At 38.1% G+C, this 24,670-nt stretch overlaps 1 protein-coding gene across 11 annotated transcripts in view; it reads right to left on the bottom strand.

Moving 5' to 3' along the window:
* PCLO (piccolo presynaptic cytomatrix protein) overlaps positions 1–24,670 on the bottom strand; it is a 378,473-nt gene that overhangs the window by 348,323 nt on the left and 5,480 nt on the right. For all 11 annotated transcript variants that reach the window (XR_011136587.1, XR_011136588.1, XM_068921841.1 and 8 more), the window contains exons 2-3: positions 22,401–23,655; positions 9,117–10,520 (exon numbers count right to left, since the gene is read on the bottom strand). Coding sequence is in view for 9 of the 11 variants with exons in the window: in XM_068921841.1 (XP_068777942.1) it covers positions 9,117–10,520; positions 22,401–23,655 (2,659 nt within the window). In the remaining 2 variants the exon portion in view is untranslated. The remainder of the gene's footprint in view (positions 1–9,116; positions 10,521–22,400; positions 23,656–24,670) is intronic.

Here is a 24,670-nt window from a genome sequence, read left to right as displayed (position 1 = left end):
AGATTTGCACTGACTCAGACTACTACAATGAATTTGGTGTGAGGTTCACAGCGTTTTGACTCTATCTTTGATATATTCCTGTAGAAAAATCTCTTGAAGAATTAGAAATATCCCTGTGGCACTTGGCACAAATTATTCAGGTCACTGCTAGCATGCTAACTCCCGAAAAAGCAGTCACGTTCATTAAAATTATAAATTATAAAGGAGAAGATTTCTTACACTCAGTTTCTAATTCCTCTTTATATGACAACTGTTTCCAAAAAGAAGGCTGCTTGCTTATCCAAAAAAAAAAAAAAATCCAAAAGATGATTACTAACCCCAGAAGACCACCATATGGTCTTTCAGGTCTTGTCCTCGGAAGTCTAGGTTACCTCACTGTTCGGGTGCCTTCCCTAACTTCCAAAAGATAAATGCAAGACTAGCATCCTTCTTCATTCTTCTCAGTGAGCGTTCTGGTCTGCTACAGCCTAATGGCTGGTAATTTTTTTCTAATAACTGCAAAAAAAACAAAAAAGCCATTTTGTTTTTCCTGACTCAGCATCACTTTGTACAAAAGTCAGACAGAATAGTTTAGCAGCTGCTGATTCCCCTCTTCAGCATCAGTCCATGACCTCTTGCTTCAAATGCTGCAGGATAGCAACTGAGACGTCTTACTGGCATGAATCTAATCTCTTTTCCACAGCTATGCAATGGCTTAGATTCCCCAAAAGCCGCATCATTTCTCTTACTAAGACTGGAGAAATGGAATTTATTCATAAATAATATCAAATCTAAAGCCAGGTTTGTTCTCCTTCTAGTCTGCTGAATCATACGTGTTTCAACAGTACTCAAAAATTACTAGCCAGTATCCTTCCAAATGATACTTACATTCTTTACATAATGCAGACAGCATGAATAAATATTATTTAACGTACAGGAGTCAGAAAAGTGCCCCATCTCTCACTCTTTCTTTATCTGTTAAGGTTTGATTTATCACGTTTACTGACAGCCACATATCATGCAAGCAGTTACAATTAACGGCACAAAGCCTTCAAATATATTTGTGCAATCCCTTTGGGTTTAAATCTCCATAGCAGTGACACAGAAGTGATTTTTAGATCTGCTTTCTGCACATTATTGATTTTTCCTTACTACCATAGAGTCATGGTGCTGGTGAACATCAGCCTTTTGGTCAGCACAAGAGTGACATGAAATCTGAAAGAAAGGCAGCGATCAGAACTTACTACTGTTGTAACAGTACGAATAGTTCCATTAATCAAGAAATAAGGTCACTACTAAATGCATGCAAATGTTTAAATTTACAGTAGGCCGTCTCTTCAGACTTTTATTAAATATCCAAAGTTTAGATATTCCCATCAGTCCTAGTAATTTGACTATTACATTAACAAATACCCAGTGAAAATATTCTGCTTTCAGATATAGAAAATTATCATAGCTATTTTAAAAAGGGCATTTCTTCTTAGAAAGAGCACCAGCTTTTCATTTTTTCTAGTTGAGGAAAAAGAATTATTTACAAGCTTCTGTTATAGTGAATCTATGAGAAGACCAAACCAAGTAAGTGTTCTGATATGAAAAACGGAAATACTTTATATTTTTCTGATCACAGAAGTTCAGAAGTGCCTGTACATTTTATTAATGGGATCAGATAGTAATCAATATCTTATTAAGGTATCTCAGCTAGGCATTGAAAAAATTGAGATGTTTAATATGAATCAGATTTTGCCTGTTCATTTTAGAAAAGTGGGTCAAAATATTTCAGAATCCTTGAATCTTACCTTCAGACGTCACTGAATCTCACACCAACATATACACTTTTTAAAATAAGCATTTTCATTTCTCAAGAGAACATGACCAAAAAGTATATTCTTCTTTGATGTAAAACAGGCTTCATAAAAATAAAGCATCTTTAAAATATTATTATAAACTCTGAAGTTAATCAGAAAATGTTAAGCTTGGATGTAATTAATACGAGTGTAGCTTTCAGAAGACTTCTCCCTCACTTAGTAAGATGGGCATCAACCAAATTTCTAATGAAATTACAGAGAAGAGAATCACCTGGCTCAAGGCCAGGTCAGTAATTTTCCTGATTATCTACTTTGGATTTCAGGCTCTAGCTTGACCCTCACTAATACCTGAGTCTATAGCCTGCCTGATTTCTTAATAGCATGGGGGAAAAGTAGAACGCATACTGGATCAACAATGAAAGCTCTATGCTAATTGTTCAACTAAGCATTCTTCGTTTTGAAGGTGCAAGGAAACTGAGATTTGGATTAAATTTATATAGGCAAAGAACTGAGTGTACATGAATCCAAACTGGATGAGCAAAATGGCCAGCTAGACAGGAACTGCTTTGTGTGTCCGCAGCAGGGCTGCGGTAGATATCCCTTTGGATTTCACATCATCAATGGCCATTGCAAACATCAATAAAAGCCATATGGCCTTTCATAGTTTTATGAATATATATCATTGTTTGTTTCAACAGTATTTAACCATCCCCGGAGTACTTGCTTCTGAGAGACAATTTGGAAACTTTTAGAGGCTTGAATAAATAAAACAAGCACCAGGCGATTAATTATGATAATGATGCTTCCAAGGGTCACTTTATTATTTCGACGAATTATACTAATCTTTTTTTCCGCTCCTCAAGCTTAGTTCCAGGAAAATAATTCCAAAGTTTTATGGTAGTAACCACCAAAAGAAAAAATAGCAAGAATGCAATCTTGTAACTAGTAACAGGTACGTAACTAGTAACTCTGGAGATATAAAGCCTTACTTTTAAATTCCGCTGTAATTTAACTTCTGATTCGGAAGTAACCAAGATAACCAGAGCGGCAAAGCAATGAAACCGCACTAGCGCATAACTCGCTTGGGACGAACAGCCCTACTGAAAGGCAAGACATTAGTTTGTGGAGACTGTTGGGAGACAGTGAAGATATTTTCGTTTCCCTCCACACTGACAAGGAATTCAAACAAAATCATCACAGGATATCTATTAATTATTAGCTCATCTGGATGCAGTGGGCTGCGCTTGACTTCGCTTCCCCTGCTGAACCTAAAAGAATGTAAAATCACGGGGTTTTGATGGAGACCTGGAGACAAGAACCTTGGTTCTAACATCACAGTAACAGGTTTGCGCTGGGGGTGGGAGTCCTGAAGTCACATGTCTATTTGCAGATATGTATTTTGTATATAATATTATCGGAGAGAGAATAAGCTAAGCGAACCATCAGCACCTTGTATCTGATCATAAGCAGCCTTTTCCTTTTTTCTTTCTTTCTCTCTTTTTTGGGTGGCTGTTGTTGATATGCTTCGTGCCAAACATACTGCCTCTGGTGGAGCTATACTCAGACACACGCCAAAATCAGATCCCCAAAGGGGTTTCATCTGATATCTGCATATCAAAGGGATTTAAACAGAAACTAGACACTGCTCAAAAGGGATAGTTCAAGCTGCGTGCAAAAGACAGAAGTTCAGGCCTCTAGAGAACAGTCAGGTCAAAGGAAGGAATTTTTAGAACACAGCTTTAGATCTAGGGAAGGATGTAGGCTCCTAACATGTATTTACAAATAGTCTAGACAACTCAAGTCTGCATCTTTCAGCATTTCATTACCTTTGCAAGTATGGATACCAAGCCTAACTCTCTTGATGAAGCTTCAACCTTATTTCAAAGATGAATTCAGGCACTAAACATTCCTTAAATATTTATTTGTGTTCAATTTTAACCGAATCATCCCTTAAAGGATCATTCTGTATTAGTCCCTCCATCTTGTATATGCATGACTTACACGAAAGTGGGAAGAGGTGAGTTGTTTTGCTATATGAAATATCTCTATTTTAATATTGACTCTATCAATCATTTATACTGAATTAGTTCAACAGGAAAAGTAGCATATCTTATTTAGAGTTTACTGAGCTTCATCCTGATAATTGAGAAAAACACTCGGGTTTTTATCATCTCACATAGATTGTTTTCAATGCCAGATTTTATCTTTCATAACAATAACTGGTAATAGTTTTAACATTTTTTCTCAATTACAAAGGCTTACCAGTTAATAGATAAACTTCCACAAACTTTAGTGAATACATTGTGTTAGCCTGTTAATTTCTGTATGATTTGGCTACTGTTATTAAACAGTAATAGTGCTCACTTTCTTACAGTAAAATTTTGAAGATGAGCTTTAAATATAAGGGGAAAGGGAAGAGGCAGAACAGACAAATTATGCAACCGAGAGGAACAGTTGTTAGTTTTCCCTTTGTACTTTAAGTGCAAATTCTTCTTCACTGTGTTTCGCAGACACCAGCTGTCTCGAAAACAACTCCCCACTAAACACAACAGAAGAGACATGAACTTCTAATAGGAGTCAAATCTGCCAACTTGCAGAATGGTTTGAGCTTTCTCAAATAAGCAAACAAGACAGTACAGAGTTATTACTGAATTAAAAATAGGCAACAGGTGTCATCTCAGATGATGCCGTACACCATTGTAGGGTTTTTCATTCAAATCATGGACGGCTCATCACTTTAAAACGCTCTGCAGAGTTCCTTTAAGGAGCCTGAGCTACATTTGGGCATTTAATTGGAGGGCTCATTTCACTTAGGATAGATTTCTATTTATTTTTTTTAAGCCTACTATTCACACCTGGATAAATTCCCATACGACTTAAACACAATGGGTCACACCTGCTGAGGACCTTGCTCTATTTATAGTTAGGTATCAGCGAAAGTTTAGAAAGCAGAAACTGCCAGTTACTTACATCAGGGGCTGACCTGTGGCAGCATCCTTTCTCCGTTTCTTTAGGAAGAGGTACAAGAAACCAAGAAGCATACAGGTATATGACAAATGCCATGACAAGAGAGTTCTCCTTCTCTCCAGAGAGGCTTACATCAATTCCAAAATGCTTACTGCTTACTGTTAATTCAAGGAGTACTGATCAGGCAATCAAGGCACCATTTTTTTTAAGTCAGTTATGCTACTGCGTTTAATAACGCTGTGCTTATTTAGAAAATGAGTTTGTCTTGTTGCTTTCCCCTCTCCCCAGTGTTTACGGAGAAGAAAAAATATTTATTTTGGTCTAATAAATGCCAGTAATAAAATAAGTTATCAGGAAAGTATTCAAATTCTATTGGTGGGTATATATATTTTTAAAACCTACCATGTACAATACAGAACGAAGAGGAATGCTCAGATCACTGCTTTATGAACTCCTGCTTACAGAGGAGGAGTTATATATAACTCCTGCTTATGCCTGCTACTGCATACATCTTATGTCAAAAAAATTCACACAGATGATACTCTCTATAATAAACATAAGAAGCATTACTCTCTGTATCAAATTGCTAATATCATCTATTCTGATCACATCCTTCTCAAAGAAAAAATCCCTTACAAGTCTGAGACGATGTCATTTCCTGCCCTTCTCCAGCCCTCCCTGCCCTTCCATCATTCAGGGCAATTCTCTCCTAACTGTAACCCCAAGAAATTATTTCACACACAGAACAGTTTTCACTTCCAAGTACCTTTCCAGGTAGTTTTATAGCTATCACTACACTAGAAAGCACTTCTGCTGCTCCCTTGGCAGCTCTCTTACATTGCCTCCATTAGCACGCTCACACGTACGCACATCACACGTTGAGCTCTCTCTGTTCAGAAGATGTGACGCTATCAATGTGTTAGTCTTACTTCTTGCCCATACAGGTGCTGGGTATTTTTACTTCTTAGCTTTTCACGAGCTTGGTTTTTTTAACATCTTCTTTAAGATTCTGCTCCTCCGCTGCTTCGGCGCAGGTGCTGCACTAGGGACGCGGCTGCCTCGCAGACCGACCGCCGCACCCCGCTCCGCGCTCTCTCACCAGCTTCACTGAGTTTTTAATGCACAAAATGGTCGTTGCCACACACTTCGTTCCTCGCTCCTGCAGTTGTGATCTTGTGCTTGGTTACTAAAAATAGAGCCGCTTCCAACTACCTGAGCTGGGAAGCTAATTACAGAGCCAGCAAACAGCGCTCCTCCCTATCGAGCAAACAGCACCGTGAGGAGTCTGTGCTAATGCACTAGGGTTCACATGGTCCTGGGGATCTTTGAAATCTATCAAGTGCCATTTATTTAATCACTTGTGGTTGTTTGCTTCATGGGTAAATAACTATTTAAGCAAATAAACTATTTGACTGTTGGATCAACAAATCAGAGAGGAAAACGAACAATGAGCCCATTTTAGGAAAAAAAGATTCTGGCACAATTCTCAGCTTGCACAAATCAGCATAAATTCACTGAAATAAATAGAATATTGTTGATTTAGACCCAAGTAGAAGTCTGGTTCTCTTATTTCATGCAGAAGAGGGGTTATGAGAGGTTTAAATAACAAAAAAAAAAAAAAAAAAAGGATTTAAAAGCTAGTTCTGTCACATACAGGCAAGAATAAACAACTGTCACTGGGAGAAAGCCCTTTTCTCCCTTTAAAGTGCTCTCAGCCATTATCTGCAATACAGCAGCATGTTGCCTGGAAGATATTCCCTGGTACAAGTTCTTAAGGCAGTGCTGTCCAGGGCGTTCAGATGTTCTCTGCACTTGTCAATGAAACACAGGTTCCCCTGCTCCACGGGACTGACTCTTACCATATAGCTCACTACAGGCTTTGTTAGCACCAAGATTTGGACCACCACTCGATCATAAGACCTCACCTCATTTTCAGCTGTTACTGAGGCAACAATTTAGAGATAATACATAAGCACCTGTTAGAAATACAGCTGCAGCTCTAAAGCGGAACTGTAAAACACCCACTATGCTTGTTCACCTAAAACACCTTCTGGGACCGAAAGGGAAATACAAGCTTTTAGAACAGTTTTTTCTTCTCTTTATACTCTTGAATGTAGAGAATAGAAGAATTGGGCAGAAGAGCACAACAAAGACCAATTGCAAAAAAGCATTTCTATTCCTCCTTCCTAGCCTCCGAAAAAGACTCCCAACGTTCCACTAAAGGCATTAGAAAGCAGCTTGCCGTATAAAAGAGTACGTTAGCGAGCATAAAGTTGTCATCATGTTCCTGTTGTATAACAAGAACTACTGTATACTATATTCGTGCATACAGGGACAGAACTGCTAGCTCAGGTTAAATACGTTACTCACACAGCTTATTTGGGAGAGGAGAGGATGAGCTCCCTCTTCTGTCTTCCATCTTTATTCAAATGAGAGTCAGGCTGTCCTCAGCCAAGCAAGCTACCTCCTATTCTCAAGGAAGATTGGCTTGCCCAGCATAAGAAAAAATGATGGGAAACGAGAAGATAAAATGGAAAACTGCACAGATATGGAAATGTGTGTTATAAAAAAGAAGAAAATGCAACAGAGAGACAAGAAAGAGGCAAGGAAAGGCATGAGGAAGTCAGACTACAGAAAAAGTCACCAGTATTTGAAGTTCAGCATATTCAAAATTGTTAACAGAGAGTCCGCTGATAACGAGATGGGAGAAAGGAAACAGAATACGAGCCTTCTCATCTCAAACAGAAATGGAGAAAGGATAAATCTGCGCACCACAATGCATTCCCACATCGCGACACCTAAGTCGGCTCTGAACAGTGAATTCATGCCCCAGGAACTGTGCAGCAGTCATCTTAGCACAGTGTTTCACCAGAACTGATGAGCATGCGTTAGCATAACTGAGTGCCTCTAGAGACAATCATATAGAATATATATCTTTCCTGCATTTAAAACCTAAATATGTGTGTGCGTGTGTGTGTGTGTGTGCGTGCATGGGTTAGGAAGAAGCACAGTGGTGAAGGGATTTGTATGTTTGATGGATTTCAGTGCACAAGCAACGTTAAAAGTCAACAGAACTTTCTACTTTTCAGTCACTGATAAATCTTCCTGTATTTTCAACTCTTTCTTTTTCGACTCTAAAGGACTGCCAAGATCTTAAACAGCATATTCATAATCAAATAAAAAAGTGACGATGATAGTAGCACAAATGCTTTCAAATGCTTGGGTGATATTGTAGTTAAGAAAATAATCTATAACAAAAACACACACTCACAACATAAGCAATTTTCTTCCTGCAACTTCCTATTTCTCCCTACATTCCTACTCACCTCAGGGCAGTGATGCGATCACCTTTAACCCAGGGAGCCATTTCTAATTTATTCTTTCAGATACCAAACACCCAACACTGACAGCTACTTTTCTCAGGTGCTGAGCAAACTGAGTTACACATTTAAATTACTTACAAGTATTTTTAGATGATCTGCTTTTGTTGAGTCGAAACTTGCCAATTTGTTAAGGAATTTAAGGTGTGTCTCTGCCTTTCTCTTAAGTTTGTGCAGTTTCCAATCCCCTTGCTCTTTATCAAAACTTCAGTGAGGAAAATAGAGGGTAAAATGGTAGAGTATGAGGAAATTGTTGAAAATAAGTTGTCTAATTGTTTTAAACGTGATTGGCCCCACTTGATCTCTCTTGGGCAATCATGGAAAAGGTACCTTCAAATATATATCCTTTAATGAACAAAATGGCTTTGTGAACTTTCTGTACTTATACTGTATCACACAGGCATCACTCAAACTTCAACCCTTCTAGTGAGTGCCTTGACATGTACAAAGATTCCAGAGCCAGAATGAAATTAATGAAATAAATGTAGGGATGTATTAAACAGTAGATGAGAGGAAAAACTAGCAAACACATTCCTTCATTCAATATTTGCCTGAATCACAGGTAAGGAGGAAGAGTACATGTAAGGGTACTATACTGAAACTTATGAAAGAGAATTTTATCTCAGGGTAGACTGGAAAGTGCAGTAGTTCGCTGTATTGTAGTAGAACTAATTTTGAAAGATTCCATAAACATAATTAGCTATTTGCTTATGCCTCAAAAACCCAGCAACCAGCTGTACTAGACTCCTTTAATCTGAAAAAACAAAAAACCAAACAAAAAACAAAAAACCCCACCCATATTGGAAGTATTTTCTGTCTGTGACTAAGTTTCACACAACACAAATATTTAACTTTAAAATCCCTCAGATAAAGCATTCAAATTTCTCATGATAATCTGATGGCTGAAATACAGACTGGCCTCCACAGTACAGGAAACCTGATGGTATGAATACAGGGTAAATAAATACAAATTACATTGCCTTACCTCAGCTATGTGGGGCATCGGGTTAAATCCACAGAGATTGCACACTACCTTCTTGCATTCTGTACATGTATTAAAGTTAGGAGGATCCTTAGAACCAATATTTAGTCCAGTTTTACAAAGGGGACAAGATACTTCTGGTTGGCTGGCCTTTTCCGGCTCTGATAGCCCAGCAGGTTTTTTAGCTTCAGCAGCCTGAGGCTTGCTATCTTTAGCCAGACTAGGTTTCTTTTCTAAATCAGATCCCTTAGTAGTTAAAACGCTATCCACTTTTGTTGGCTCCGATTTTTCTGTCATAAGAGGCTTGGCTTCTTTCTTTACAGGAAGAGATTTTGGAAGAGGCTGAGTCTGACTGGCCTCTTTGGGGGGTGCCTGGGAGGCAGGTAGCTGTGATGGGGGTTGGGGTTGCTTCACAGCAGGGCTGGGTGGAGGAGGACCTGATGTCTGAGGCCCTGGCTGACCTGCTGTGGAAATTAAATTTGAGGCCTGGCTAAAGATTGAAGCTCCAAAACCAAAAAGTTTCCCAGTAACTGTTTCTTGTGGTGTTGTAGGCTGAGGCTTAGGGGCATCGGTGATACCTCCTAGATTAAGGCTGAAACGCCTTGGTTGCTCTGGAGTTTTCTGAGGCTGTTGGGGTTGAGGTGTCAGCTGTGCTGGCACAGGCTTGGGGCCTGCCCCTGCTTGTGGTCCTTTTGGAACTGGTTTGGTATCAGGCTTTGGAGTTGGTTTTGTTTGTAATTTCTTAGAATCCTCTTTCATTTGTGTTGGCTCAACAGGTCTTTGTGTTTTAGCATCTGATCTAGGCCCAGGATGAGAAACAAGCTTGGGATCCGATTTTTGTCGAGACACTTGCGGTAGCGGTTTGGAATCTGGTTTATCCCCAGCCAGATGAGCATCTTGTGATGGCTTGGCAAGTTCTGGTTTTTGGGAGTCTGCCACTTTCTGTTGAGCTGATGGAGGTCTGGAACCTGCTGAATCCTGTTTCGGCCCTGGTGCTGCAGAGGTAGGCACAGTATCAGTCGCAGGCTTCTGTATACTGGGTTGTTTTTGCTTATCTTCAACCTCTGTTGGCTTAGCCTGATCAGACTTTGCAGGATCCTTTTCCTGGGAGATCTCAGTAGGCTCAGCACGGGGTTGTTTTGATTTTACAGGGGGAGACCCAGACATGGATGGTTGCTTTTTCTGTGGTAGGGGCTTTTTAGATTCTGCTGGCTGAGAAGGATCAGGTTTTGGAGAAGCATCTTTCTTTTGAACCGGCTGCAGCGGGGGGGATGGTTTAGCTGCTGAAGGTGGAATGGGTGTCTTCTGTTTGGGTGGTAGTGGCTGTGGCCCAGGCCCCTGAACAGGTGCTAGGTCACCACCTAATGCTCTTTGCATCTGGCAGTTTAAACAGAGCCATTCTTTAATCTGCAGGAAAAAATAAAAAAATAAAAAAATAAAAAAGGTATTGTAATTAAGACAGTTGAATACAATCAACTTAATATTAGACTACTGTAGTTTACTGCTTGTTGCAGTATTGCAGACCTTTGCATAAAAAGGGAGAAATATTACCACTAATACTGCTTTGCAGTTCACATTCACATCTGAATTTTTCATTCTTCTCCACATTCCTGTGGTTCAAGCTATCAGTGAGCCCATGCTACTCACGATTTCACACCAGGCTGGATTCAGTTTACACGCAACTGAACAATGGAGGATAAAAACCCAGCAGAATGAAAAAATGCTCTGGAATTTCATGGGGCCCAGCAATGATTGCTTTACAGCAATGATTTGCCAAAAGGGGAGGGGGGAAGGGGAGGACAGGACAAAAATGATTAACACAGTTTAACAAATCAACTCTGCTGACTGAAAATGATAATTATAATCATTAATTATAGTCATTAGGAAAAAAAGTATATGCATAATTACCTTTAAGTACAAAACTATTGAGTTCTTCATACTGCTTATGGTTTCAGTAATGTTTTAAATTATAGGACATAGGAGTTGCATTGGTAGTATATATGTACTCACTGAACTAGGAACAGAGGTGTGTTAATGAATTCCATGTACTTACATAGACTCATACTTTACCAGCAATTTCTAAGGGCAAGTATTCATTTGGAATCAGTGAGGAGCTTAAACACTGATGCTACTTTAAAAACAATAATTGTGTTTCCCAAAATTACTTTGTTATTAAAATAAGTTCCCAGGGTAATTCCCAAAGGCCTATATACCATAGGCCTATATACCGTTGGCCATTTTCCAACATCGAGGGGAAGGAATGAAGTAAATTAAATTATTTACCTTTGATGTTCCTTGTCATTTCTAGCAGCGCAAAACTTTAACAAATTTTTCTTGTTTCCCATAAAGTGTTATATGAGAGGTAAACAATACTTTCTACTAAACAAACAAACAAACTTAAGTGGCCATCCCTACCATTGCACTGCTACCCTACTTACACTGATAAAATACACACTCTGGAATATGGGCTTGCAATTACTAACAGCTTCACAGAGATGTACGATTCTGGCCCCAGCTGTAAGTGACAATAATCAAGTTATCATTATTAATAATGACTTTTGTCTTCTGTTTTCAGTTGGTTTTTTTTTTTTTTCTTCAGATTGTATAAATAATTCTCTGACCTGCTTGCAACCCCTAGAGCAAATAGCTGTTAAAAGGTGAAACCGACTGAAACAAAACAGGAACGCTTGTTTCCGCTCGGCTGTGAGTTACTAAAGGAATTACATTCACAGCTGCACCGAGGACCTGAGCAAAGCTTACATTTAGCTTAACTTCCATTTTGGTTGATTGGTCATCAGCTCACACCAAAGTCCCCTGTCCAACGGCCAATTTCAGCTGCAATATATCTGCACTACAACGGCTAACTTTCGATATTAGTAATCTAATTTCATTATAAAGAGCTCCTCTTTCTGGACGATGTCTTCATGGTTTTCTTGACCATTTTGCAGTTTAATCAAAAAACGGATTGCAGCCATATACTTTGAACATCCATCTCAGCTAACACAGATGTCTGGCTTTGGCAAAGTGACTCAAGATTTCTTGTATTAGGGAGGTGGGCTCCCTTCAACCATGGTGAAAGACAGAATTCTGTGAGGAACTTTTTAATGGACCTAAGCGAGGAATGCCTCTTCCCATTAACCGCAGACCTTCTACAGAGATTTGGACAATGCACCTTTTCATAGTCATTCACTGCTCCTGTATTTTAAGCAAGGAACCAACGCAATGACATGAGAGACTCAGAGATGTCTTTGCTCCCCTGCTTTTTTTTTTTTTTTTTGCCAACTCCGCGGCTTTTTTTTTTTTTTTTTAATGAAAATGCTGCGCTCTAAATAAAGTAAGCAATCCTTCCAGCAGGCATTAGGTGGTTCCTGAATATGCCTAATAGACGAGGTCCCTATAAGGATATTTAATGCATACCTGTCCCTTATTCTACAATGGAACCACGGCAGTAACAGGTGCCTATCTGCTCACACTTTGCAGCTCGGAGCATCTTCCAGGAAAGCAAATTTTAACTCAATATAAGATCTCTGAGGCCTCAAATGAAGCAGCTTTAGGGTTGGGTGGAGCTACAGAATAAGCAGGCTAATTCTTACCTTTAAGGTGTCTAGAATCCAATTGCATTCAAATTAAGCATTTAGGCACTTCAGCATACAACTGGTCAAGTCTGATTATAGCATGTAACTGGACTCTAAACAGAAGTTATTTCTGTACTACTGTTTTCAACATAAACTTGTGTAGAAGACACAATCTAAACTCTCTCACCTCCTATTTCCCCCTGCGTATAATACCTATATATATTTTTCCCTCCTCCGATATTAAACTGAAGCCTTTAAAATAAAAGTGAATTTGCAACTCGTACAGCTGAACATCAAAATGGAAAATTTAGAAAGTTTTATTTTACTGTATTATTTTTAAAAGTCTTCTCTTTTAGACATAAAATTCCTCCTGTGCATTTCAGTGGGAAGAATTAAATGCCACAGCCCTAAAGCAATTATAACTTACACATCTCATCTTCAAACAAACACAAAATTGTACAAACTGCAGGTCTTTGATTGGAACTGCAGGAGTTCACAATAAAGTACATTACAAGATGTGCTTTTTGTACACTGACCTGTTCTTATTTCTATCGTAATTAGAGGGTTTTTCCATGAACTTTAATGGGTGTAGGCTTCTGTTAAGTACAAACTGAACCTACATGTTATTATGGATGATGTAAAGCTTGCTATGGCTGTAGATACAAAACACTAATTTCTGCCTATCCTCAAGCATCTTATTGGATAGCAGTTCTCCAACTTCCATCCTAAGTTTCTTTCTCCATATTTTATCTCTACTAGAATTAAAAGACCTAGCATGAACACATGAGCTTTTACAGTTCCTGTCTACTGTAATGGAGATTCTTCATTGCTGCTGAGGATCCTAAACTGTGCTTTTTGCACTGGTAGATTGGAGAGGGGGGAAGGAGGGAGAGGAAGGTACCTTAATAAATGTCCTCCATGTCACTCTGACTGTTTTGTTGACCCCCTGAAAGACTGATGAATGATTGTTCTTCATATAACCTCCTAAAAAAATGTCACAGGAACAGCTGAAGAAGATCATATTTTCCACTTATTTTCAACTATACAGAACTATTCAGAACTGATTTCCAGTTAATGTGCTTCCAAACTACTGATATGCTTCCTAATGATAAAAATTAAATTTTGCAGCTGTTGCAAAAGAAATACTTGTGAGACTTCCTTCACCCTGAACCTCAGACCACTGAGCCACATGACCAGGACTATAACAGATGTATTTGACAGATTTCACATTGCAAACTAAATTTTTCATGCTAGAAACTTACTACCATTTTTGTTTAGATTTCACCCGCTGAATACAGAAAATGCTGCCTTGTCTTCTAACTCACTGACGTAGAATTTATGCCCCCTCAAAACAACAAACAGGTTATTAAAATACATTTTATGTACTAATCAGCCACAACTTCTAAAAAAATTTAAAAAGCTTCACAAAGACTCTGCTAGTTGGGAAGACCAAGTGAATTTATTCATGATGTTTTAGTAGCAACATCTACGGAGAGCTAAAATGAAGAAAATTAAAGTATTGTGTCTATAGCTCACTTTGCTTTATGTATTCCATATCTAACAGTTGACTCCAATAATAAATATGGGTTACATTTCAGTTCTCCTCATCCCAAGTACAGCCAACACAATTTAAGGCAATTTGGAGCCTACTCCAAACTCCTTTGTGAATTTGTTCAGATTTGTTCTAACTATGCACACCCATCAAAAGCAACAGGAAATCTGTCAAAGAATAAATGCATTGATTGGCATGCTGAATTTCCGTTTTTGCAGATAATGTAGGGAAAGAAGAGAATCCAGCTTGATTCTAAGATTCCAGATGTGCAGTGATAAAGAATTTTTGACTTGCAAATTGAACATATTTCACTTAAAAATTGCTGGCACACAACAAAAATGAAGCTCTCGGAAGCCATTTTAATAGTCCTTTTTCAGAATAGAGCTACATTTTAAGATAAAGGGTCTCATTCTCATTTAGACTAGTCATTTGGTACTATGAAAAGGAACTTTAAGATATGCCTAAAATGTAAAGATTGCTTTACACTGTGACAGAAATGTAAAGATTTGCGGTGCCTTTACATTGCTGAAGAAATATAAAGGGACATTGCTGACTTTGCTCAGCTCTGCCTCAAAGCTTTATCAAGGAAATTAGTTTCTAGTTTGGACACGTATTAGCTTATTTGGTTCCTGACAACTTCAGAGAGAAGAAAAGTCAGGAATTCAGATTCAGGTCTTTTAGCAGACATTTCTGCCAAGATGCTATGAGGAACATTAAAAAAAACAAAGCACTTGAAGCAGCACAAAATCATTGGCTCAAGCAGGATGGTACAATACTGCAAGAGAGAAGAAACTAGATTACAAAATCATGTTAGGAACAAGGAATAACTACTATTAAAGAATAAACTAAACAGGTATCTCAACGTACAACAGAAAAGGTCTTTACAAAATTTAGAAGGCAACACTAGAAACAAAGTTTTCCTTCAGCATCATCCTTCTGTAAATACAAGTCTCAGCTATTCAAACTTATTACACTCAAATAAACGTGTTGACAGTATGAAATTTATCTTTCTCCGGTGAGGATGAATTAACACTACCAAATAAATATCTATACTCCTTGCAAATATCAGATACTAAAATAAGACTAGGGAGTTCATCAGAAAACACTGCCTCCAGACACTCACAATAAGGATGCTCTGTGTTCCAGGAAGTAGCATGTTCCCCATGTATCAATTCCACAAACTGCAGCAATAGATACAAGCACTGTATTTTGCTACTAAATCATCACTGGAGCAAACTTTTTAGATAAAAGGTATTAAAATATTTTTAAAGGTTACTCATACATTGAAGCTATTTTAAAACTGCTAAAATGCATTACTATATGAAGTGTATTACACAGTTTCCACAATCTTAAAACATTTTCTACTGCACTGCTTAAGTTATTAATACAAAAAAGCTATAGTTTGCATATGAACTATGAGAGTTTGGGGAACTATTATTTTATAGCTTATATAATTAGAATCATAAAACAAAACAGTGAACATAATCTTTTGACATCTTATCTTTTTTGAATGCCAGATTTATGAATCCCTAAAAGTTAGTTTTTACAGCCAAGCATGTATTTAAGTTGCCTCAAAAATAGTACAATGAAAAAAAAAATTAAACGCAGCTCAGCACACTGCATAATGCATCACTGCAATAAACGCTGATTGCTTTCATCATTGCATCCAGATTTAACATACTGGCAATATATGAATGATTAACAAAAGATACAACTGTGAAGCACGGGTACAGCACAGAAAAGGTTAAGAAAGTTCATCTGTGCTGCACAGAGTGTGTCTAAGTGCAAATCACGGGGATTTGAAAACAGATTATTCTGTCTGCTCAGAGCAGGGCTGGGCCATGCTTCCTGCCCAGTGATTACCCAGCAAACAGCATCCCCAAATCACATGGCCGAACATAGTAGTAAATTACAGTTGCTGGGCAACAGTAATACTGGTGCAGATGGCTCACTGCAGTTGACATCTTTAGCTATGCAGATTAATTTATTATTTACTTGTGCTAAAAACTGGACAGGATAGTTTTGTTTTGTTTTTTTTCCTGGGCTAATGATAAAACAACTCAAAAATTTTGCAGAATATTGCCCATTTAAAACTGTGAGAAATTATTTGTCACGTATAGGTGTTGGTTTGCCCTTTCCTGTTTTTCCGCTTTCATTAAAAAAAGAAAACCCACACGGCATCAATACCATTAATACATGTCATCCAAATCGTAAGGCAGCAGTGTAGACATGTAGTCTTCCTCTGAGAGGAAAGATTTTAGAGTATACTTAAGAATATTCCACAAAGAGAAATAAAATTGCACACTTTCATAGCCCCTTTCATTTGAGGATCTCTTCCAAAATGCTGGTGTGAACTAAAGGAACTATACTAACTTAATCTGGTCACAAAAATCACATATAAACTCCACCTACATATAAATTGCAGTCTTAGTAACACTCAAACTCCCTACACACTCTTTGAGCCAAATCAAATATTTTGCACTGAAATATTTCAAACTTTAATCATTTTTAAAAGACAACTAACTGAACAAGGCCTGTCAGATGCTAATCTCTAATCACTATAAATCCAGAACAGCTCCATCCTCTTTTGCAGAATACCTCTGGCTTTACTATGGCACAGCTAAGAATCAACATCTGAATCAACATGTTACGAATGTTTAAAAAAAAAAAAAGTCCTTTCTTTTCTTTTTTTTTTTTCTTCATTTCTTCCCACCTCATGATTAAAACAGTTTATGGTCAGATTCAAGCCATTACATTTTCTTCTGCTTAATTTTGCTTAAATTATATAACTGTAAATACTCCCCTCAAAGGCTAAAATTACATAGGGCTTGCAGGGTCAAAGTTATTTCTCCTGCTTTAAGAAAAGCTTAGACTTTGTGACATGTCGCTATCCACAACGACAGCAGTTTTGCTTTCGTTTATATCTCATGTCTAGCCCATGTTGCATTCTGGTTCTTATATATTACTCCACCACTGCAGAGTTTAGGCTGCAAGCTGCAGAGAATATTTGAATTCAATCAATAACTTTCTTCACTGTCACGTTAACAACAAAGCTGTAATAAAGCCATTTCTATTAATTCTATTCTAGGCATGAGCAAAACCTATCTGGATTCACCACAGGAATTACAGTTAGCTCCCTTACGTATATTAATACTACTTTAAATTATTATACATCCCTTTCCCTGTACAAGCTAATAATAATGATAACAGGGGAAAATAAATACATTTTGGACTGGTTAAATTCTCTTTAGTTACTGAAAAGGTATTATTTCTAATCATTCCCCACCCTTTAGAATATTTGGAGATATAGCATGTTAATAAAAACAAATACAAATACTGAAAGTGTCATTAATCGCTATGAGCATTTGAACCAAATCATGATACCCTTAAATCGCATACGGTTCTGATATGATTATATACAAAAATGGAAGCAGAAAGAACCAGCAGAATCAGGGTTGTAGTACCTAAAGCAACAGATATGGACGTTTCCTAGCTCTACTGAAAGAAGAAAAACAAAGAAAAACATCAAGAAAATCTTTTCCAGTTGTTTTTTTTTTTTTTCCTCCCGGAAAACTGAAAGTATGGTGTAGATTGAGTAAAACGTTTTACTTGACCTGCAATGATATAATTCACTTTGGGAGACTCTACCTTTTTTTTTTCTCCCTTTTTTTTTTTTTCTTTCTATTGGCATTAAATCAACTTTGATACAAATATGCCATTTCAAAAAAAACCAGAACCAATAAAATACTTTCAGAAGTCACTTAAACCCTGTCCAGAAAAATCTTTGAGCAAGTTAACAAATCTTAAACCAATATACACACCTTCACATTAGCTGAACATGCAACTTTCAATGTCTATTACAGCTGGCTCCAAGATTTATTTCAAATGATCTCTCAAAAACATACTGGAGCAGTGGAAGAAGTGCAGACTGAGGTAGAGAAATTGTATGAAAAATAAGCCCCCCTAAAAACTACTTAAAAGACGGGCACTCCCTGTGCACATACACAGGGAATGGGGCAGGATCACGGAGGAGTGTTTACATACAACCAAGTCTCCAACATTAACAGCTTCAACACACCGCTTTATCTTCAACTTTACATATGCCCATCGTACAGAATGTAATGATATATTATTACTACATATCGTGGACTGTTCAGTCCACATCGTGCGTATCTTCCCATGACTAGCTCACAGGGAAAGGAAACCTGCTACAGCTATCAAATACACGCACTGGTCCTGAAATCAAACCTATAGGAAGTCATGCTCTTCAGGCATGCTTAATCAAAAGCTATGGATAAACATTTTAAGGAATTGGACAGTCTTTCAGATGCCTTTGCTCATTTTGAAGAGCCTACTCCTATTCAAGTGACCTACAGGGCTGAATCTTCTTTTGGGGAAGTGCTGGTTTCTGTTGCTAAAGGCTCTTGATACAAGATCCTAACGCACGTGGAAAGGAAAATGGAATACAGAACCAGTCATCAAACCTGTTCAGATCGTTTCTCCCTCTACTTTATGCAACTGTTGCTAGGCACTCATATGCCATGGTGATGAGTGGAATACGAATACCTAGACAGATTAGAGAGAAATATGTTACCGAACACATTTGGTATGGTATGTTTCTCTCTAGACTGCTGTACAAAACCAGGACACAGACTGTACCTTTCCCCTAGGGGACTGCAATATCAGAGAGTTCAGAGAAGTAGTTCAAGGGGTCTGACCTTGGGGCAACATGCGTATCTCTTCCTGGTCTTAGTTACGAAGTCCTCTCTACTGAATTAAAGTAGATGGATTGCATGTGCTACTGCGTTTTAAGCAGAGGTCTGAATGAAGAAAATGAACCTGAAAAAGCACTTTTTGTCATGGTTTTAAAATGTATGCAACCAACTCCCTGAACCAGTTTGCAAGGCCTGCTGTACCCCTTCCAGAATTAATCAGAAATACATAATACAGAAATACGTAAATTTGGAAAAAGCTATACTGGAAAAGTAGTTCACTGTGTTAGTGATGAAGACTTAACTGTAACAAATGTAAAGGAAGGTGCCAAAAGTTTCCCGAAGCAGTTCAAGAAGCTTAAAGGGTAAAAGCTGGAGAACTAAAATAATATAAATCCTCTTCTAAATGCTTTTCACTTTCCTTGCCTCCATTTTGGAATTACTGTTTTGGGGACAGGTAATGTGTTTTAAAACAAACAATGAAAATAGAGCCTATAAAGTCTATGGGAAAGGCAACATCACAGGAGTATAGATTTGCGAAACTTGGCAATAAACGGTACTGAAGAACAGCAGCAAAGAAAGTAAAATATCATAACAAGAGGAGAATATACATTTCAGCAAGTGCATGGGTAAGCGCCAAAGACTTTTCTTCAATAACATTTTAAAAGGACTCAAAATAAGAAAGACCAAAAGAAAAAGATTACACCATCATCAAGAAAACTGTACAGTTAAGATACAAACCATCATCTTCATGACAGAAAGAAAGAAAGGTGTCACCTATTTTAAGAAGGAATCCAAAAAATCCAATAATCTGAATAGTGAAAGAAAAGGGAAATTAGGAGGAAAGTTTGGGAATAACTAAACAGATCCAGCAAATTTTTGAAGATGAAATGCTAGGTTAAATTTTTCCAAGTGCCAAGCAGGTTCTATTGCTTTGCTCCAGCTGTTCAGTCACAAAAGCCAGATGTGATTTTCATTACATTTCACTGCAGACAGGAGCAAGACATCCTCCATGAAGTTTCAGCAAGACAGCTGGAGGTGCAAAGCTGAGCAGAAAGAGAGAGGTCTGAAAGGGAGTCATGAGATTTGAACTAACACTTACTGAAATGATCTCATCATGAAATAAAGGTATGCCCCATGTTTATTTCAATGTGCAAAATGGAATGCAAATTTGCTTTCACATATGTATGTAATCAGGTAGTCATAAATGCAACTGCATTATTGTCCTAAAGTCCTAAATTTCACACTAATAGAGTACCCGCTTCAAAAATTAGTAGTTATCCACGGAATTTCCAAATACTTTGAGACTTTCTAATGTAAACACTCTCCCAAAATCCATTTCATTCAAAGATGACAAAGACAATGGCCATTTCCATGGGAAATCTGAGGTTTTAAAAAGGAAGTCAGTCTTGGAGCTCTGAGAGATTCAAGGTAAACAGTACGGAAATAAACATGTAGGTGCCTACAAATAAATTTAAGAAGTTTTTGTTTAAAAATATTCTGTCTAAACTTGAAGGTGAAGTTTTCTTATGAAAGTTTCTCTTTGACTTTAACATCAATACATCATATTTCTTGTTTGTCATATATAAATATACCTTTTTTATCCCAAACTCTCCAGAACCACATGCTGATAATGTGATCCAGAAGTTCAGGTTTTAACTAAAAGTTAACATTTCTTATGCAGGCCACGATTATATGATCTTTGAGCACCTGGGTGCACATGCTCTGAAATTTCTGCACAGCGTTGTTCAAGTCACTCCTCTTCTAGCCTAATGGATCTGCCAACATTAATGCCAGCTATCTCCATCCTGAATTTCCTTAAACTCAAACAAGGGAATACTCTCCCTAAGGATGCAATGTGCTACCAACAGTTATTGTAACTAGTCTTTCAGATTTAAATTTGCAATTTCAAAAAGCAACAAACCAACAAATAATTTAATTTTCAGATGTAAAAAATGTGCTGTTTGTCATCAGGCACCCATCTAAAAATATCACTAATAAAAAGGTGCATTGGAATGAAATGTAATTATTAGCGATACTTTGAAATCATTGCAGTACTAAGCAAACAGGTTGCCCAGAAAGGCTGCAGAGTCTCAGTCCCTTGGGAATATTCAAAACCCGACTGGACACAGTCCTGGGCAACCTGCTCCAGCTGAGCCTGCTTGGAGCAGGGGGAGGGAGGTAGACTAGATATCTCCAGAGGTGCCTTCCACCCTGAACTATTTTACTATTCTATGATTCTAAATCTGGTGACATTATTTATCAGATTCAAAATATAGCAGCAGTCTGTATCTCCTCCCATTGGCATCTCTGATCAGCTAAACTAATACCAAAAACAAGACAAAAATAAGCTTCCTGAATACTCTTTCTGACTGCTTTATCATTGTTTTTTTCTTTGATGCCAGCTCTGCTATGTTTGAATTTCCATAAATTAATAAAAGTTTTGGTACTGAAAACAAATTAGAACAAACAAAAAACACATTGTAAGTTTAACAATTAGAGTATCACAATGTATAAACAGCTGTTCAAGCAATAAGAAGAGATCAGATGTTAACATGAAGCCTTATTCCTGTGTAGAAGAAGTATAGAAGAAAGATATATATAACCATGTAAGTCAAGCTACTGCAAACATTAGGTTAAAGCAAGTTCATTTTTAAGTATACTGTCCTAACATCACTTTCTATGTCATTTCTGTGTTCTATAATTACAGCAGGTACGGTGATCAAGGTTAGAAACAGTCCACAGAGATCTTTCTTAACGTCCCATCAGACTGAAATAATCTGAGTATAACCAAGTCAAAATCCATGACTCAGGCTTTCAGCTAATGAACACTGGCATAGTCACAAAGCAAATCCACCCCACATCCACTCCAAACCAAATCTCGGCATCTGTGTGATGGGCTTTGCTAAAAGACTACAGAAAAAACTTTAAGTTTTAACATACATATCATTAAAATCTGACTGATTTCCCACAATCTGTGATGTTTAGTCTTTTTTTCTCATATGGTAGGGCAATGAATATGGTTTCATATTTTGTTTCGTTAGTTCTTATAGCAGCATATTTTATTGATTTATAAACATATTAGCACGTGATGCCTATACTGGCTAGGTTATAAATGTGGCAAGTGAGTGTTCAAAATCAAGCCAAATGGCCCCTCTTCTTCCTCCCCCACCTAGATTTTTCTCTTTCTTCTTCCTTTTTTATGAAGGAATAAAAGAACACACTTCCTCTAAACACTGTACAAACACAGAACAATTACCTTCCTTTCTCCTAATTTCACCCCTTTTTACTTTTACATAGTTTTCCCCAAAACATGACTTTTTCTCTCAATTTATTAAGGTCTTAAGTGATCATGATGATACACTGTAACAACTCTGACCGTTCAGCATAGTGAAGGTATACTTATTTTTGTGCTGTGGTAATTAATATGAATGTAAAAGTTACTCACCTCTGTTATATGAGGATTAGGATTAAATCCACACAGACTGCAGACTATAGTATGACATTGTGTGCACGTATTGTAATTGGCCTTTTCCGGAGCGTGCAGCAGCAGTTCAGTGGTAGTGCAAAGAGGACAGAAGGTTTTCTTTGGGGCTGATTCAGCATGTTGGGCTGCAGTGGCTTGCTTTTGCTGCGAGGGTTTTTCAGGCCCTGGTTGCTGGCCTGGTGGCTTTGTAGGTCCCAGTTGCTGTGCTGGGAGCTTTGTAGCCCCCGCAGCCTGAGAAGACGGTTTTGTAGGCCCTGTCTGCAGTGGCACTTGTTTTACAGGCCCTGTTTGCTGCAGAAGTGGCTTGCCAGGTCCAAGCTGTGATGGTTGTTTGGCAGGTCCCATTTGCGGAGCAGATGGCTTTTCAGGTCCAGGTTGCTGGGGAGGTTGTTTGGGAGGCCCTGTTTGCTGAGAGGATGGCTTTGCAGGACCTACTTGCCGTGCTGGCTGTTGAGACAGTTGTTTTACAGGTCCTGGCTGCTGTGATGATGGTTTTGTGGGAAGTGGTGCTTGGGATGATACTCTAGCAATATCTGGTTGCTGTGGTATTGATTTTGTTACACCTGGTGGAGGTTTTGCAGAAGCTTGTTGCTGAGCAGGCTTTGTTGGTTCCGATTGTTGGGACTGAGATTTTTGTGGTCCTCGCGGCTGGGGTGGCTGTTTTGTTTGTTCTGCCTTAGAATCTGTTGGGTGACCAGGGCCTGTTTTCTGAATTTGCTTTGGTTCCCCAGGTTGCTGCTGCTGAGGCACTGGTTTGGAAGACTCGGTTTGCTGCAGAGTAGGTTTGACAGTTCCATGTTGCTGAACAACTGGCTTTGGAGGTTGTTGTTGAGTTGGACGTTTTGCAAGGCCCCTTTGCTCCTCAAGTTTTCCCTGCTCTTTCTGAGCAACTTTTTGTTTCCTACCGGCTTCTTCTTGGGCCGCATCTGAATCTGATATCAAATCAAAAGGATTGAATTTGTTCACAACTGAAGTGACTGCACTCAATGGATTGGCTTCTGAGAGAAAACTGGGCATCATACTTGGCTTCTGATCTTCTTTAAAATCAGTCCTGGACTTTGATTCCCTTAGACTAATAGAAGAAGGGCTCCGACCAGGTGCCCGTTGTTCTGTCTTCAGTACATCTACTGTTCTGCTTTTACTTAAACCAGATGGTCCCGGATCTGGAGGCTTACCTGGTTGCCTGGGATAGTGGCTTATATCAGGATCAGGATGTCTGCAGAGAGAAAATATAACACAATTAAAATAACGCAAAGCTCTTGAAAAATAAGTTAAAATAAGATATATCTATGACCCTGAAAGTGCTTTGGTAACATTGTGAAGTTCCTCGGATGCTTAAGTGTCTGGAAGATGAAGGCTTATAACACACAGTGCATGTAAAATACGAAGTTAAAATATGTATTATTCCAGAAAGGCTTAAGTAAATATTCAGTCATAGACTGATTTATTATTTAGAAAGTAATCTAATACAAGAACCACGTTTATCCAGTTAATTTTCTCACTAGAAGGCTGAAGAACTCAAAGTTGCTACTTTCCATTTTATCTAAACCCAAGTGACAGCCTCTCCACTCTATCCCTTGGGATGGAAACACGGAGAAACAGAGAAGACTAAAAGAACCAGAGGTGTCTGAAAAGTAGCAGATCAAAGCATGGCCATTCGAGAAAAACATTGCACTTTACAAAAATCTTTAGGTAACTGTTCTGACTAGCTGTACAAAATTTGGATAGGTTTACAATTCAATATGCAACAGAAATTTAAAATCCTATAATTCAGGCACATAAAGAAGTAGGTGCTTCTTTTTTTGAAGTATTTCCTTTGTATTTTGGAGTATTTCCTTTGCCACCCATCCATCTATGAATCAGAAGAATTTTCAAACAGATGAAACACGTCAGCTCACAGAATTAAAGATTTTTATAAACAGAACTATTATGGAGCCTCCTCCTCAGCATCACCCCAACAATTTATATGATCTCGCAATAAAAAAAAAAATTCTCTTGTTATGTAGAAACTTCTCCTAATTCTCTTGATAGCATCATTTTGCTTTGTTTTTACACAGAAGAGAAGGCTGAGAAAGAAGAAACCAAAATCAAGATCATTTCTTTATCTGAGGCACAGTGTTCTACTTGCTGCTATACTCAGCTGTACCTCAAGGAAACCGTGTTGTAGTCAGGACTATTGTATTTTTGCTAAAGGAGGTAGCATGATGTTCTCTTCAGTGCTATCACTGTGC

This window comes from Struthio camelus, chromosome 1, assembly GCF_040807025.1.
Source record: "Struthio camelus isolate bStrCam1 chromosome 1, bStrCam1.hap1, whole genome shotgun sequence".
NCBI classification, from domain to species: domain Eukaryota; kingdom Metazoa; phylum Chordata; class Aves; order Struthioniformes; family Struthionidae; genus Struthio; species Struthio camelus.
This window is presented reverse-complemented; position numbering and strand designations above follow the sequence as displayed.